The 16,518-nt window shown below is 41.0% G+C and overlaps 1 protein-coding gene across 1 annotated transcript; it reads right to left on the bottom strand.

The window, feature by feature from the left end:
• Positions 1–12,225: 12,225 nt before the first annotated feature.
• Positions 12,226–16,244, bottom strand: LOC114319868 (monothiol glutaredoxin-S2). Its single transcript, XM_082880428.1, has 2 exons — positions 15,964–16,244; positions 12,226–12,325 (listed from the first exon to the last, which is right to left on the bottom strand). Exons 1-2 carry the CDS (start codon positions 16,242–16,244, stop codon positions 12,226–12,228), a joined length of 381 nt encoding a protein of 126 aa, XP_082736554.1.
• Between the last annotated feature and the right edge of the window lie 274 nt (positions 16,245–16,518).

Raw genomic sequence — 16,518 nt, forward strand, 5'->3', positions numbered from 1 at the left:
TAGATTATTGAGGTAGAGTATAATGCAAATGATTGGTAGGCTAGTAGGTGCCAACCCAGTTGAGATGTACTTGACCTATAGTGATGCAATTGCTCTACCATTATCAGTAATCTACACCTAATTTATTTAATAATATTAATTTTTGTAATATTTTATTTTGTTTTGGAATAAAAATTATTCATTCAATAAATGTTATATAAATAATTTAATATTGTAATTTTGAAAGTTTGATTTTCATATATATAAAATTATTCATTTTGAAATTAAAAAAAATACATAATTGCATACTTTTTTAGTTATAAGTTCATAATTAAAAAAACATAAATCATACATAATTAAATTAAATATGACCATGAAATACTACATAACAAACAAAACATCTCGTTGATCTCAACTAAAATAGTTTAGTATAATTATTTTTAATTTTTTATTCCTAATACCAAAAAAAAAAAAGCCCGACTAGGCCCGGCCCATGGCCTAAGGCCTGCGACCCAAGCCCTAGGCCCTATTATGAGTGGGCTTGGGTTAGGCCTAGGCCCTACTTTTTGGCCCATGAGCCGGCTCGGTCTGGCCCGCGAAGCCCGCTTGGACCGGCCTGAGTCGGGCCATTATTACATCCCTAACAGTACCAGAAGAAGAATTCTTTCTATACTTAGCAGTTTCAGACTACGTTGTCAGTGTCGTGGTATTCGGAGAGAAAAAGGGAAAGTAGAATGTAGTGTACTATGTCAGCAAAACCCTGGCCAATGTAGAGACCAAGTACTTGCCCCTAGAGAAGTTGGCGTTTGCTTTAGTAATGGCTTCAAATAAATTAAACCATTACTCTCAAGCCCACAAATTCTTGGTGCTTACAGACCACACCCACTGAAGTCCTTGTTACAACAAGGAGATTTGACAAGTAGAGTAGCACGATGGGCTGTAATTCTAGGTCAGCATGACTTAGAATACAGGCCAAGGACAGCGACAAAGGGCCAGGTTCTGGCTGACTTTGTGGCAGAGTTCATTTCAGGCGCGACTCCAAAATGAGCACCAATGAACCTTAGCCTCGAATATCCAAGAGAGAAAGAATAAAATCAATTGGTCCCACGGAACCCCACGTTGGAAAACAAAAGAAGGGTAAAGAAAAGTTAAAACCCTGCGATATTTACACCAACGATTCCTTTTGTTTGTTTGTCAATGGTGGTTCAAACTGACAAAGAGCGGGGGCAGGAATAGTTTTGGTTTCACCAGATAAGCGAATGATAGAAAAGTCTATATGGTTGGGGTTTAAGGCCTCCAACAACGAGGTGGAATATGAAGCACTAATTGTTGGACTGAAACTAGCAGCAACTGTGAAAGCCGACTAAGTGGCAGTTTTCTGTAACTCCCAGCTAAGTGTAAATCAAGCAACATGAGAGTATACATCCCGAGATGAAAGAATGGTGGCCTACGTAAAGGAGGTCATCAAGTTACTTACACAATTCCAAAGCTGCCGACTACAGCAGGTAAACCGAGATGACAACAATCATGCTAACGCCCTAGCAAACATAGTAAGTGCTATAAAATCAAGTGAGCCAAGGATAATCATGTGGATTACCTGTCTGGCCCAAGTACTGAACCACTCATAACAGAGTATGAAGCAATGCGTGTAGAGTTGGGTCCAAGTTGGATGGATGCCATAGTAATGTTTCTAAGAGATGACAATCTCCTAGACGATAGAAGGGAAACCCACAAGATCAGGCTGAAGTTGGCCAGGTTCTGCCTATCAGCAGAAGGCCATATGTACAAGAAATCTTTTATTGGACCTCTATTGCGATGTGTACACCCATCCTAAGTAAAGGACTTTTGTATGAGATCTGTGAGGGAGAATGCAGAAGCCATGCAGGGGGTAGATCACTTGCTCACAGGGTTATATTGCAGGGATACTGATGGCCTTACATGCAGAAAGATACCGAAGTCTATGTAAAGAAGTGCGAAAAATGTCAAAGGTTTGCAGCTTTAATACACCAACCTGCTGGAGATTTAAATCTAGTATTCAGTCCTCTAATGGGGTATGGACCTTGTTGGACAATTGTCCTAAGTAACTAGATAGAGGAAATTCTTTCTTGTAGCAACTGAAAACTTCACAAAGTGGGTAGATGTTGAATCCCTCGCCAAAATCTGAGATGTGGATGTAAAAAAATTTATCTGGAAGAACATAATCACTAGATTCGGAATCCCAAGAGCCATTGTAACAGATAATGGCACTCAATTTGACAATAAGTTGATCAAGAACTTCTGTGTGAAATACAAGATCAAGAACTATTATTCTACTTCTAGCTTCCCTTAGAACAATGGACAAGTAGAGGTATCCAATAAGACCATCTTGGATGGAATCAAGAAAGGTTGGAAGCTGCCAAGGGTAAGTGGATGGAGGAATTCCCAATGTCCTATAGGCATATCGTACAACACTGAGAAGGTCTATTAGAGAGTCTCCATTTGCTATGGCTTATGGCACATAGGCTGTTATCCCACTAGAGATTGGCATCCTTGGAATCAGAACCCAGGAAGTGGAAAATGGAACAAATGAGGCATTCCTTACCCGAGATCTTGACTTTACAGAAGAGAAAAGAGAAAGAGAGTAGCAATTCGGTTGGGGGCATACCAATAACAACTTGCTAGGGCATACAACAAAAAGGCTAATCCAAGCGAGTTTCAGATAGGAGACCTCTCCTCAGGAAAGTTGTCGACAACTAGAAAGATCCCAGAAAAAGGAAGCTTGGTCCAAGCTGGGAAGGACCATATCGAATCATCTCGGTTGCCGGCAATGACGCGTATCGACTTGAAGATGTTGATGGCAAGGAACTGCGACCGTGGAACACCAGCAACCTAAAATTTTTCTATCACTGATTGTTTGAATTGATTTTAGCCGAAGCATTAATAAAATACTAGTATCGATTTTTAGTTTTACAAAATGTTGTTGAAATTTATGATTACGAGATACGATTGAGAAAAGACGATGTTCCCAAGGTGAACAAGGCGATTAACTTAGACTTGCTATGAAGGCAGAGTTGAACTAAGTATGAGCGATGTTTCAAAGTGGAACAAAGCGATTAACTTAGACTTGCCATGATGACAGAGTAAAACCAAGTGTAAAGTGAGGTTCCAATGGCGAACAAAGCGAATAACTTAGACTTGCCATAATAGTAGAGTTGAACTAAGTATAAGACGATGTTTCAAAGTGGAAAAAGGCGAAAATACCCATGTTTTGGTCGATTTATACGAAAATCTGAGGTAACTACGTACTTTCGGTACACTAAGGTCAAGCCTTAAGTGTTTAGTTTAGGCGAGCCAAACGCGATGACCTCGGTCATGGATGTCTTAGGCAGGAATCAGGTGATGCATCCTTAATGTGAACAAAAAGGATACCTAGGTTCACATTAGGGGCAAGAAGCATGAGTGAGTGTAACACTTGTGAAAGCATGAGTGATGCTACACTTGAAAAAAAAATTAGGAATTTTACAAGTTGAAGTTACCCGAGATGATTATATTCAAATTTTTTACAAGTTGAAGTTATCCAAGGTAAATGTCAGTGACACTATCGAGATGTTTGATGCCAACATGTTCTAATCCGAAGCGATTATTGAAGAAAATCTCACTTAGAAGAACTTCAAAAGATTTGAAGTATGGAAACATACAAGGCGTAAAGAAAAGGCAGTGAGCGTACAATATGAAGCATTCAAACACTTCGAAGAGAAAGATAAATTACATTAAGGAAAACTTGCTCGATTACAAGCAAAAGGGCACATCGGTCCGAGAAAACAAAGATTGTTCAAAAGTTGTTAACAAGAAAAAAGGAAAAAATACAACTACATCTAAGCATCAGGGTCCTCGACTTGATCTACCTCAACATTTGGTGTTGTCTCAGCCTCGGCGATTAGTTCAATTTTCTCCACCGTCACCTCGGTGCCGATCTCCAGTAGGGTTTGGTCCACGCTTTTCTCGGTGGCAAGGATTTCGGCATCAGAGGTAGCCTTCTAGGGAGAGGTGCTTTTGGAAACCTCGGACTCCTCATCTCCAGTCAAGTCCAGGACTTGATCGTTAAGAGTTGGGGACTTGACCCCAACAGCAGCATCCGCCTTTTTATTGGCATTGGTTTCTTTCTCTTTGGCCATGTCCTCGGATTGGTTTGGCGATGGAGGAAAAGACATGTCAAGTTGGTTGATATCCCGGAGTGGCAAGTCCTCAGTGACAGATAACTTATTGAGTGTAGCCATTCTGCCCAAGTAATAGCCTTTGCTATAGACTAGATTGCATTGCTTCTTATATTGTTCGCGCACGTTGGCTTACCCCTCCGCATAAGCCTTCTCATCGGTGACCTTGATTTCGGCCTCATTGGCCTCCTTGAGCTTGGCCTCGGTGTCAGCAACCTTCATTTCGGCCTCGGTGTACTTTGTCTCTGCTGCCTTAGCCTTGTCTTCGGCTTCCTTCTTAGCAACCTCGGCCTTGTTCTGGGCAGACTTAGCGACGTTGACCTTGTCCATGAGATAGTGGATGCAGGTCTCGGCCTTATTTAAAGAAGTAAGGAGACCAATAGCCTCCTGGGTCTTCTTCACCAAGTCTTTCTTCACCATCTCAGCTTTTACCGCATGAGAATGAACATGCAGGATAGCTTGCAAGAGAAGAAACAGATTAGCAAAATTTGTCTAAGTATGAAAAATGAATGAAAAGATAAAAGTTAAGGGACTTACCAAGACCAAATGCCGCATAATCATGGCGAAGATCTCATATTGATTGAAGTCGGCTATATGATTCATGTCGGCTGGCAAAAACACGGTTGTGGATAAAGCAACGTCAATCTCCAGACTCTTAAAGGCGCTATCACTGGCCTTGAGAGGGCGGTCTCTAACCAGGACCTTGGGCGCCCATGTAGGGTGAAAATTGGCCCCACTCTTTGGGCCCTCAGACCTTGGCTTCTTTGGCGGCGGTATGTCGTACGATTCGGCGTCGGCTGGCCTCTTCTCGACGTCGGCCAGTTTCAATATCAGCACTGAATTTTCTAGATCCTTTTCAGAATCAGAGGGAATATAGGTGACAGTGGCCTTGGCCTTTTTCACCTGTTTTGATTATGGTTTTGGTTTTGGCTTTGGCTGGGATTGAGAAGAAAGAGGAGACTGAAGAGTCACTATATCTGGTAGGCTGACAAGTAAATCCTCGGTCACAGTTGGTTGGAAACCTATCTCCACGGCGGTGGCGGCTATGGTTACTCCGATGCCGAATTTAATAGCTGAAAGGGTAATTAGAAGATTAATGGGATCGTAAGCCGATATCTCCGAATCTCGGCGCCTTCTGTTGTGCATTCTTCTTGTAAGAGCGTTAGGAGGTCGGCGACGGCGTTGGTGTTGAGATGGTGGGAGATGTTGGGCTTGAACAGAAGTAGAGGGTTGGTTCACAGGGTCAGATATGGAAGCTTGGTTTACCCTTGGTGAGGAAGTGGCAGGTGGAGTTGAGGTAGATGGAGGAGTCTTGCTTCATTTGGAGATGTCGAGGAGAGGAAAGTGGTACGTCAGCACGTAGTTCAACAAAATAAAGGCCTTGCATTTTTCGATTGGTAGATCCAGGAGCTGTTTGAGATCTCGGCTCGGGACGTAAGACTACTGAAATGATTTGCTCAGCTAAGGAAAAGCTGTAAAAATAAGAAGAGAACATTAAAATAGATATGAGAGATAAGTGCATAAGTGCAAAAAGATTGGGATTTTGACTAAGTTCTTACTCTCATCCTCTCTAAAAACTCCTCAACATAGAGAGTAAAGATGAAGATCATCATCAGGCGCGAATTCCCAATTACCTGAGACGATCATGTAGTCATCTCTAGCGCATTTGTTGGAGTCTGGGAGGTCGGCTATCAGTTTATATGCGGTAGATTTGGTTTGAGGTAATAGATGTGACCACTGGTGGACTTGAGGCCACACATGGTATAACAAAATTGGATGTCGGCAAGGGTGATCCTAGCATTTTCTGGACGAGACAACTCGGCTATGCCATTGATGACCCTAAACGTATTTATGGCTAGCTGCATGGGGTTAAGTTTATAGAATTACAACACTTATCTGAAAAGGATGTTAAGGAGGAATCTAATTCCACCATCGATAATGGATACTACTGGAAAAGGCATGTAATTCTCTCTGGGCATGATAGAGTATTCTTTTCCAGCCAACCTGAGTTGAACATCGGCTGCAATGTTAAATTCTTGATAGAAGAACTCCAACTTACTAGGCGAGTCTACTCTCCACTTAAACCTACCCATGACCTCGGCTAATGTGGGTCGGTTAGAATTTATCAGTAGAAAGGTGGACTGTGTAGGTTAAGGGACCTTGGTGAAACCCTAATGGGTGCTAGGGTAGAGATTTTGGAGATCTAAGAGAGGTTATGTTCCAGTTCTTCCTAAGAATATGATTTCTAGGCAATTCCCAAACCTAAAATCTATGCAAATGGACAAGAATCAGAGGCAATAATCTGGAAAACAGGAAAAACAAGATTCATAATCGAATCAAGGCAAAAAAGAACACAGAAGAAATAGGGACAAATTCAACGCAGTGATAAAATTCAAAATGCAAGAGAGCCAGTGGGCAAGAATGTGGAAATGTGAACAAAGCATGTAAACAATTTTGAAATAAAGATAGAGCATGAACAAACAAAATCAGAGCCAAGTGACATGAGGAACAACGGACAAATCAAGGGATAAACATGAACATTTACAATGTGTACAGTGGATTAAAGACAAATTCATTCACGAACAGTGACGCATTCGAAATGAAATAGAAAGAAAATGAGAAACTTACAAAATGGAACTGAAGAAGTGGATGCCAAAATGAAGTTTGCCGGAGTCAAACGATGAAGATAATCGGAATCAAACGGTGAGGGACTCGCCGGGAGGGACTCGCCGGAAGAGTTGAACGGAACGGTTGTAGAAGCTTGAAAATGCAGCAATAGCAGTTTGAGAGAAAGGTTAAAGAAAAAAAATGTGAGATAAGAGAGATTGTATTTGCAAAAGTGAAGAGACGGAGAGAGAGGGAAGAAGTTTTGTTAAAAAATGAAAAAGCAACAAACATGATGAAATTGCCTTGGACGACGTGCCTATCAGGCGGCGTAGCAGCTTTGATGCGACTTGATGGCGTGTGACAGGTACGAACCAAGAAAAATGGGACATGTGGAAGAAACAGTTGGGGCAATGGAGCGTGATAGCTCATGAGCAATAGAGATTCTTGGAATTCTTGGACTAATGGGTTGATAACCTCGGCTAACGAAGTGATCTCGGTTGAAAAGTGCGATCTCGGTAGGGATGATGATCTCAGTTGAGATGACGATCTTGGTTGAGATGGCGATCTCAGTTGAGATATTGATCTTAGTTGATATGATGATCTCGGTTGAGATGCCAAAAGAACTTGGTTCTTGATCCTTGATTCTTGATGAAATGGACACTTGAGTCCTTGTTTCTTGGCACCGACGAGTCACAATCTCGGTCGGAGAAGTAAATGTACAGGTTTTATCACCTCAGTTTGCCGAGGTAATAGAACCTAGGGGACAGTTGTGGGGAAATATTTTGTGAATGACACCACGTGGCCGAGGTGGTTCTGAAATGTCGGCTAACATACCGCGTGAGTGAGTCATAGTTGCTGAGATGATCACAGTATCGCTGATGTTCAGTACGGTAATAACGAGATTATGAGATATCTTGATAGAGGACAAGAGTCCTAGATAAGATGAGGCTCCTAGTATGGTTAAGGATAGGGCTCTTGAGGAGTTTATCCTTATCCAGTCAAGAGTCCAATATGAGCACTGAGCTTGAGTCCTGTGAAATAAGATTTCCAGAGGACTAGGTCACTGCTGGCTATAAGAGTGAGGCACTCCCATATGTCTAAGGTACGCTTTAATTGGTGTATTGTGTACTTGTGAGAGATCTTTGAGAGATTGATTGACTGACTTGATCGTCGGAGTGCCCCCAAGTAGACGAGCCACCGCGGTATTCTCATTTTCTTGTTGGCAGGTGGTTGATTTCATCTATTCTGCCGTGTGCTCTCCAGCTGAGTACCCTATTTGGTTGTGTGGTCGGAAATCAACACCCATAAAACATATAACACATTTTTGCATTTTCCATTTCTTTCAACACTAGGGGATACTACAAGGCGATCTTAATTTTCAAGCCATCTAATATATTTTTCTTCTTCTTCTTCTTTTTTCCAATAGCAAAGGTAGAGGATTTCATTCACATTGTCTTTAAAGAAGTGATAAGTATTGAAAGATATATATCTGTGGTGGCTGAATAAAAAGATTATTATTTATGACTCGTGCTCAACGTATGGCCGAATACAAGTCGGCCATGACGGGTGAAGGCAAGTACAAGCAAGTTATGAATGCCGAAGGAGCCGACTACACCCTTTCATATTCGGAAGCCTAGGGACAATTAAAGCTTAGAAAATAGTAGGCCTATGGAGGGGGCCTTGAAGGAATCATTATAAAAGGAAAAGCCATGCTCAAAGAAATGGGAGGAAAAAGTAAGAGAAAATGGGAGGATTAAGAAGTTTTATTTGGATGAAAGAGTATTTCTAAATCCATAGCCTTGAATTTTGACCCAGTCATTCAATCTTCACCCTCAACCTCCATGCAGGAAACCATGCAGACAATTATGGATCAAGCAAAACGAAATGAGCAACGTCTGGAAGAGATGGCGGTTGACAACGAGCGTTTACGTAAAGAGTTGGCTCTGGAGTTAGCCAAATCTCAACAGACCGTACCACATCACGAGAGAGACCAGTCACCTGAACAGTAGAAGGGAGCTCAACGACGTCGGTATCGGAAACACGATAGCAGCAGCGCCTTTGACTCAACAGCTTAGGAACCTCCAAAAAAAGGGCGTGTTGGCGTATCTAGCTCATCTAAGGGAAGTCTATACATGCGGCATAGACAAGGGAAGAAAGATGGGTCAGACGGAGAAGATAAGCATGATCCTTTCGTACGACGAATTACTAGGGCTGTCCTACCGAAAAAGTTTAAAGCCCTAACATTTACGTTGTATGATTGTAAGTCTAACCCAACGGACTACATTTGCCATTACAAGCAGGCAATGACCTTGTACACTGATGATGAAGCGCTTATGTGTCGCATATTCCCAAACAACTTAGGTCCGCTGCTAGTTCGGTGGTATTACAAACTTGAACCAGCCTTAGTCAAGAGTTTTCACCGGCTCCAAAAATCTTTTCAGGCAAGATTTATCACCAACGAGGTCCAGCCTAAGCAAGCCAACTTACTCTGGGCAATGCAAATTAAGCTAGAAGAAACCCTACTCATAGGCAAGCGATCGTATGGTCTCTTTGGCAAATACAGCCGCCATATATCGATCAGCAATAACGTGATCAATTAGCTGTTGATTCACTTTATCAGTAACAGCTGTAGTCACCGATACCAAAGCCTGTTTCTCAACGGCTTTGGCTTTCCACCTTTTGCTCTCAGCCTTCTTGGCACGACGTTCCAGATCATGAATTCGGCCGTCCTTCTGCGCTATCTCTTTCTAAGCAGTCCGCATGAGCATGTCGGTCTCGTATGTACAGTAGAGCCCTTTGATGGACACTATCTCTGAACACTTCGTAGTTACTTCGCCCAATCATGGAATGTTGAACTTCGGGCGAAAAATCTGCCTAGCAAAATCCACTGCCACGTTTAGATCATGAATGATTGAATCTGCCTCAGTCATAGACTTGTTGCCAATAAAGAGGGCGTGACAGCCTACTCGGTTCGTGTTGGTTAGACCTTTCACTATTTTTCTGTTGCGTCCTGCCCCTGTTCATTTTCTCCGCCTTACCCCTCCTTGGCGGTCTACTTCAACAATAGGGCAAGCGGCGTCTCTCTCGCTCTTCTAAAGCTATTGTATTCGCTCTGACAGCATGGCTACCCTCTCCGCGATTCATCTCTACCTCCAGTTCCACCAAACTTTTTCCTTCACCTTTGTTATTAAAGAATAACCTACTAGACATATGTACACATTATTCGCTGCACAAGGCTCCTAGCTCTACTCTGATTTACCGGCCACGTCATGGGTTAGGTTACATATCGTCTATTTAATGACATCCCTACATTAATGACAGTGTATCATTTACGATGCGTCCACAGTCACTGAAATGCACGCTTCACCGCTATTTCAGCACTGGATGTGTCATCAACGACGGTGGCAGCCTATGTTCAACTGGGGCAGGGGGAGGTCTGTGAATATATTCGGCATACTCCTTCATCCACCGAATTTCTTCACTTCCCTACTTGAGCACTTATCTTCTTTATTCAACCCTGGATGAGTCATCAACGACGGTGGCAACCTATATTCAACTGGGGCAACGGTAGATCTGTGAATATATTCGGCATACTCCTTCATCCGTCGAATTTCTCCACTTGAACACTTATCTTTTTTATTCGGCCCTGGATGCGTCATCAACAGTGGTGGCAACCCATGTTCAACTTTTTGGCATACTCCTTCATCGCCGAATTTCTCCACTTCCCCACTTGAACACTTATCTTCTTTATTTGGCCCTAGATGCGTCATCAACGACGGTGGCAACCCATGTTCAACTGGGGCAGGGGTAGGTATATGAATCTATTCGGCCTTTTCCTTTATCCGTCGAATTTCTCAGTTGTCCCAACTATTAAAGTTTTCAATCTTGCGATTATTCTGCTTTAAGTGCATCATGCACTCCCTACATTATCTGAATGTGGCTGACTTAACCACCAGGGTTAAAACATTAAAAGCATTCATCATTGAAACAGTACTTCAAGTGTTCATCATTCTAACCAACAAGGTTAAAACAAAATATCAAAACAGGCATTTTCATTCATAAATTGTACTTCAAACATAGGCCACTTTATCAATGAAAATGACCGACTTCTACAATAAACAAAACAAAAGTACAGGTACAATGGAAGCTTCAAAAAGAAATTAAAACGACATCTTAACAAAAATGCAAAAAAAAAAAAAAACTAAACTAATTATCTTCAAACTCCTCTGGATCAGACTCTAGGGGCTCTACCTCTAATTGCTCATAAGGAATTGGCTGCTCTAGTGTTATATTGGCAGCTGCTAGAGCCTTCACCCAGCCATGCTTGAAGCCACAGTTCTCAAACTTCAATGCCCCATCAGCATATAGCTCCTTTGTTGCCGTTTCTTCGGCTTTATATGCTTTGGTCGCATCGGCCTCCGCCCATGTTTGTGTCTCTTTTGCTTTCTCTAACTTGGCCTGTAATTTGACATTTTCTTCCTTGGCTAACTTCAATTCTCAGTCCATATTGTTCGCCTTTTCTTCGGCGTGCTTGGTCCTCTCTTGTTCGACATCCCCCTTCAGCTGTTCTTCATCAGCTCTTTTGGATTTGGCTTTTGCCTTCTGTGTTGCCATTTGGAAGTCAGCCATTGCAGTTCCAACCTTGCGTTTTTCCTCTGCAAGTTCGCCCTCTAGAACGCCGAGTCTTTCCACAGCATCGTAGTGTCGACGACCGATCTCAGTTATTCTCTCTGTCGCCTACAAAACATGGTATAACAAAGTTAGTAGTCGACACAAGAACGATATATAATCCAAAGCGACTTACCAATATTGCCGATTGTGCTGCCAATGCAATGGAAACGACATTTGGCTCGGCACGAAAGGTTGACCTGTCAGACGGAAGTGAAAGCGTCGACGCGACACTTAACGTAACGACGGGATCTTTGATGGCCGATCTACTAGCCAGACCATGCAAACTCTTCATCCTGGGCTGAATGATGAATGGCTTAGCCGAGTTAGGAGAAAATGCCTCTATTCTTTGCTGTTTGCCAATTAGTTCTTCTAATGACTCATCAAGGGTGTCGGCCGGCTGTTTCTTGCCTCTCGGCTCTATCTATTCAGAGCTTGAAGTATCCATTTGTTGCCGACTAGGTACTTCGACAACTTCATCTCCAATCAATTGATCAGTTTCTAAAACGGCCGCTGGAGGGGGAGTTTCCAGGCCACTCCCAGCACTGGCTCTCCTCCTTACTACCATTTTTTCGGCATTTCTCCGTCCGGAGAATTGGGTAAGAAACTCTTTCCCCATCATTTCAAAATCAACCTCGGGCAAATCTCCTAACTCGGTGACAATATCGTCTTCAGGAGACGCAACTGCAGCTCGGTCGGAAGTAGAGGGCTGGCCGCTACCCTTTGGGATGAACTGCTTAAAGGCCAACTCAAGCTCTCTGCTTAAGTCTTGGTCTTCTCAATAGGCTTCAGGTCCAGACCCTTCACCATCTGCACCCTCTTCTAAATGGTCTTCAGGTCCAGCCTCCTCGACGTCTGAACCTTCAAACCCAATATCCCTAAAACTTTTGAAATTAGGGAAAACAAGTGCCATCAATTGCTGTTCACCCCTCGGCACGGGAATATGATCGGCGAGTGAAAAAGTAGAGTAGGTGGGATCATACTTCAGCAGAATATGAACGGCGCGCCCTTGTCCTTGAAGATTTGACCGTCCTTTGTATTTAAAGACCGTCTTCACTTGACTAAGAACGGCTTCGTCTACCAAAGGGAGGGCTCTTTTTAAGTCGTTACCTGCACACAACAAATTGGGTCAACATCGTATTTTTGAGCCGAATAAATCTTATTATAAACCAACTGATCGGCCACCTGGCTCGTCTTTCCGTCTTGGCACAGGGTCTTGGCGATCCTTTCATTCGCCGAATTCCCAATTGCCTCAAATGGCGACCATAACACCGTCAACTCTTTTTCCAGAGCTGGCAAGCATAGTCACCAAGTGGTGATTTATATCCTTGGCTCTGAGAAAATAACGGCCCTAGCGACCGGTTGACTTCGCCATAACATAGCAGTGCCGAATAGACGGAATCCCCAGGTTGAGCCCAAGTAGACGGTTCAATTCTACCAAACCCATGATTATGCGATAAAAGTTCACATTGGGTTGAGAAGACAAGAGGCCCTAGTAACGCAGGATCGTCCTGAGGAATGGGCGTTAGGGGAAATGGACTCCACCTTTAGCGTTTGACAAAAGAGGAAAAATGATGGTGTTTGCATCCGTCCTCTCCATGTCAACCACACTGTCTGCAACGAGGGACAGTTGGACGTCATTTGGAATTGAAAAGCGACGGCGAAAAGTGGCGACTCGCTCCTTAAAGAGGAGAGCTTTTAGATGAGTTGCTATCCCAGACGGAGGGGAAGATGAATAAACAAAATACAAAAAAGGGCTGGAATGCGAACAAAAGAATGAGAGAGAGGGGGGACTTACAAGTTAGAGCGAAAGAGCGAAAGGAAGCAACAGTTACAAATCGTAGGAGTCTTGTGAAGAAGGAAGAATGGAATGAGGAATGTCAAAGAGCCAAGGTTCATGCATACGAAGGGACAGATTTTAAATTGCATTAACTGAATGTCAAAACACGAAGGGATGGAAAGCAATGATGATATCATATTTCGGCTGTTTTGACGCATTAGCACTAAAAACGTGCAAGCACCGTATTCTCTATTATCGAGGAATCGAGGACCATCAAGTCTATGAGCTGAAAAAGTAGACACTGACCACGCCGAATAAACGAATGTTAATCGGATGTTCGGGGGGGGCAATTATGGTGGCCGAATAAAAAGATTATTATTTAGGACTTGTGCTCAACATATGGCTGAATACAAGTCGGCCATGACGGGTGAAGCCAAGTACGAGCAAGTTATGAATACCGAAGGATCCGACTACACCCTTTTATATTCAGAAGGCCTAGGGACGATTAAAGCCCAGAAAGCAGTAGGCCTATGAAGGGGCACTAAAGGAATCATTATACAAGGAAAAGCCATGCTCAAAGAAATGGGAGGAAAAAGTAAGAGAAAAAGAAAGGATTAAGAAGTTATGTTTGGACGAAAGAGTATTTTTAAATCCATTTCACCACAATATCAATATTGCTTGCATATTTAGCTTTTTGCATGGACCATAAATAGGAACCATGCCTCAATATGTGTAAAAGAAAGGTCAATTCTTCTCTTTGGACATTCTTTTATTATCATATAATATCTTGAAGATATATGCTGCCATTCAAAGTGAAATCATGTTTTGATCCACACTTGCCTTGGGTGCCCATGTTGTGATAAATTTGATCTTTCACTGTTTTCAATATATGCATCACATTGTTCTTTTAGATTTGTCTAAGCATAATTCAACTTGAATAAAAATAGTTTGAACTAACAAAAGTTTGAAACTTTCTACTCTCACAAGCAAACACCACCACAACCAAAATGAAATTTTAGGACGGCTTGAAAAGCAACAAATTGATGTCAAGAAATTATTCACACGTGACAGTGAATAATTTTCAATTTTAATAGCACTTTAAAGCGTTGTATAGACCTTTTAGTAGTGTTGAAAAATAAACTTTTTTGAAGAAAATGGAATGGGGAGGAAAACTTGCTCACACATGCACAAACTAGAAACCCCAGAGAGCAATCTTCTTATTATAAGCAGTGGCCGAGGGACTTAGCGAGCAGGGCGTCACGTGTCCCTAGATTTTGGGATTTTTATAAAGAAAATATTTTAAATAAAAAAAATTATAAAAATATTATTAGAGTGAAATGTAAATAATATTTTAAAAATTGTGAGAACAATAATGATTATTTTGATTGAAAATGAAGAGATTACTATAAATTATATTATTTATGAAAATTTTTGAATGTAATGGTGATATTATTATTATTGACATACAAGTATAAATAATTTCACTATAACGATATGAAATTTATTTGATTGTTAGTTACATTTGATATGTAAGGTTCACTCTCTATGTATTTATTTAATATTAGTTGGCAATATTACATACTAATGATGACATGCTATTACTATTATATTGAATTTTTAATCAAATTTTGTATAAAAAAAATTATCATTATATAATTTAGGATAAATTATAAATATACCCCACGAGGTTTGTTTAAAATACAAATTGTCCCCTGTAGTTTGAAAAATTACAAATACTCCCTTGTTTGTATTTTTTATTCAATAGAATTAACAAAAAAATAAAATTCATAATTGCTCTTCTATACAATAATAAAATTACCTAAACGATTAATTGAAACATATTTCTTATATCATTAAAAACTGTTAATTGACTTGATAATTCATTAATAAAAGGGACGATTTGTTATGAAATTAAAAACCTCAAGGGATAGAATGTAATTTTCAAAACCATCGGGGGCGATTCATATTTTAATCAAACCTCAGGGGATGTATTTGTAATTTACCCTATAATGTATTTTAAGACTTATATCCATATTTTTTTATATTGTCCACACTAGTTGTAAATAACATTATTATTTTGATATTTCTCAAAATTAATCGTAAAAAATTGTGTAAAATATTTTTGTAAAAATTTTCGATATTGTAATTAATAAATACCCCTCTTACTGCTTGTAAATGTAGGAACATTGAGAGATCTTACTTTCAAAATTCAGTAAATGTAGGAACATTGAGAGATCTTACTTTCAAAACTGCTATACATGTCCGAGCCCAAGGTCCAATATTGAAATAATTTTAGAGTTTTCTCTAACATTGATCGTGTCAACAAAGATTTTGAAATATCTCGACTTTCTTGGAACATGTTTGAGTAAATAGCAATGATCCGAAGCAAAGCACTTCCTTTTATAATATTTATGAATCCAAGGACTCAATCGTATGGATTTATAACATACTCTTAAAAGACATTAATAAGAAACTAGTTAATCACCGTAAACTCAGCTTTTTTATTAGCAAAAACTCGAAGAGAGATTACATTACAAAAAAGCTGATTTACTACACATTATTTAGTAGTATTGTGAATTATTATAGCACTAAAGTAGGCTCTCTCACTTCATATATGCTACTAAACCTAATAGCTCTGCATTCAAATAAAACACAGAACACGAGTGTCAGTGTTATTTTTTTTAGGTAATAAGGAAAGTTACGAGTGTCAGTGTTATGACGTGGCATCAGACCCACAAAGCTCCTGCCCGCTTAAGCATTGGGATTAATGCCCGCCTGAGGTGGAGGCTCATGATCTCATCGGCTCCGCCAACAAGTTCACCGCCAATGAACACTGCCGGCACCGTCGGGTTGCAACCGCGTCGCAAAAGCTCCTGCTCGATCTCCCACCCTCTCGACGTTTCATCGAGCTCATGAACATTAGGGTTGACCCCAAAATCACACAAGAGGGTCTTGATAGTGTGACACATGCAACATGAGCTATTGCTGAAGATCACCACTGGTTTTTGGGACACCATATTTGTCACCCTCTCCATTGAAAATCAAAAGTTTTTTGGAAAATGCTAAAAAGGGTTAGAGAGACTGATGTGAGAGTTGTTGTAATGGAATGTGAGATTTGATGAGTTTGGTTTGAAGAATTTGAGATGAAAACATATATATAGGGATGCGGAGGGTACTAAGGTAGTGTGTTAAGCAATTTTCTCGAGAAAAAAAAGAGAGAGAGCAAGTTGAAGGGATAAGAGAATGTGGTCCAATAGATGTTTTTTTTCATATTCACAAATTTACACTTTG

The sequence above is a fragment of the Camellia sinensis genome, chromosome 7 (assembly GCF_055761805.1).
Source record: "Camellia sinensis isolate YWXY chromosome 7, ASM5576180v1, whole genome shotgun sequence".
Taxonomy (NCBI): domain Eukaryota; kingdom Viridiplantae; phylum Streptophyta; class Magnoliopsida; order Ericales; family Theaceae; genus Camellia; species Camellia sinensis.

Bases quoted from the DNA above. Each gene is read 5' to 3' on its own strand.
- LOC114319868 (XM_082880428.1), bottom strand. From the start codon at position 16,244: ATGGTGTCCCAAAAACCAGTGGTGATCTTCAGCAATAGCTCATGTTGC. The intron at 12,326-15,963 runs GTGGGTCTGATG...CAAAAGTTTTAG, and splicing joins CTTAAGCGGGCAGGAGCTTT to GGATATTGGGTTTGAAGGTT.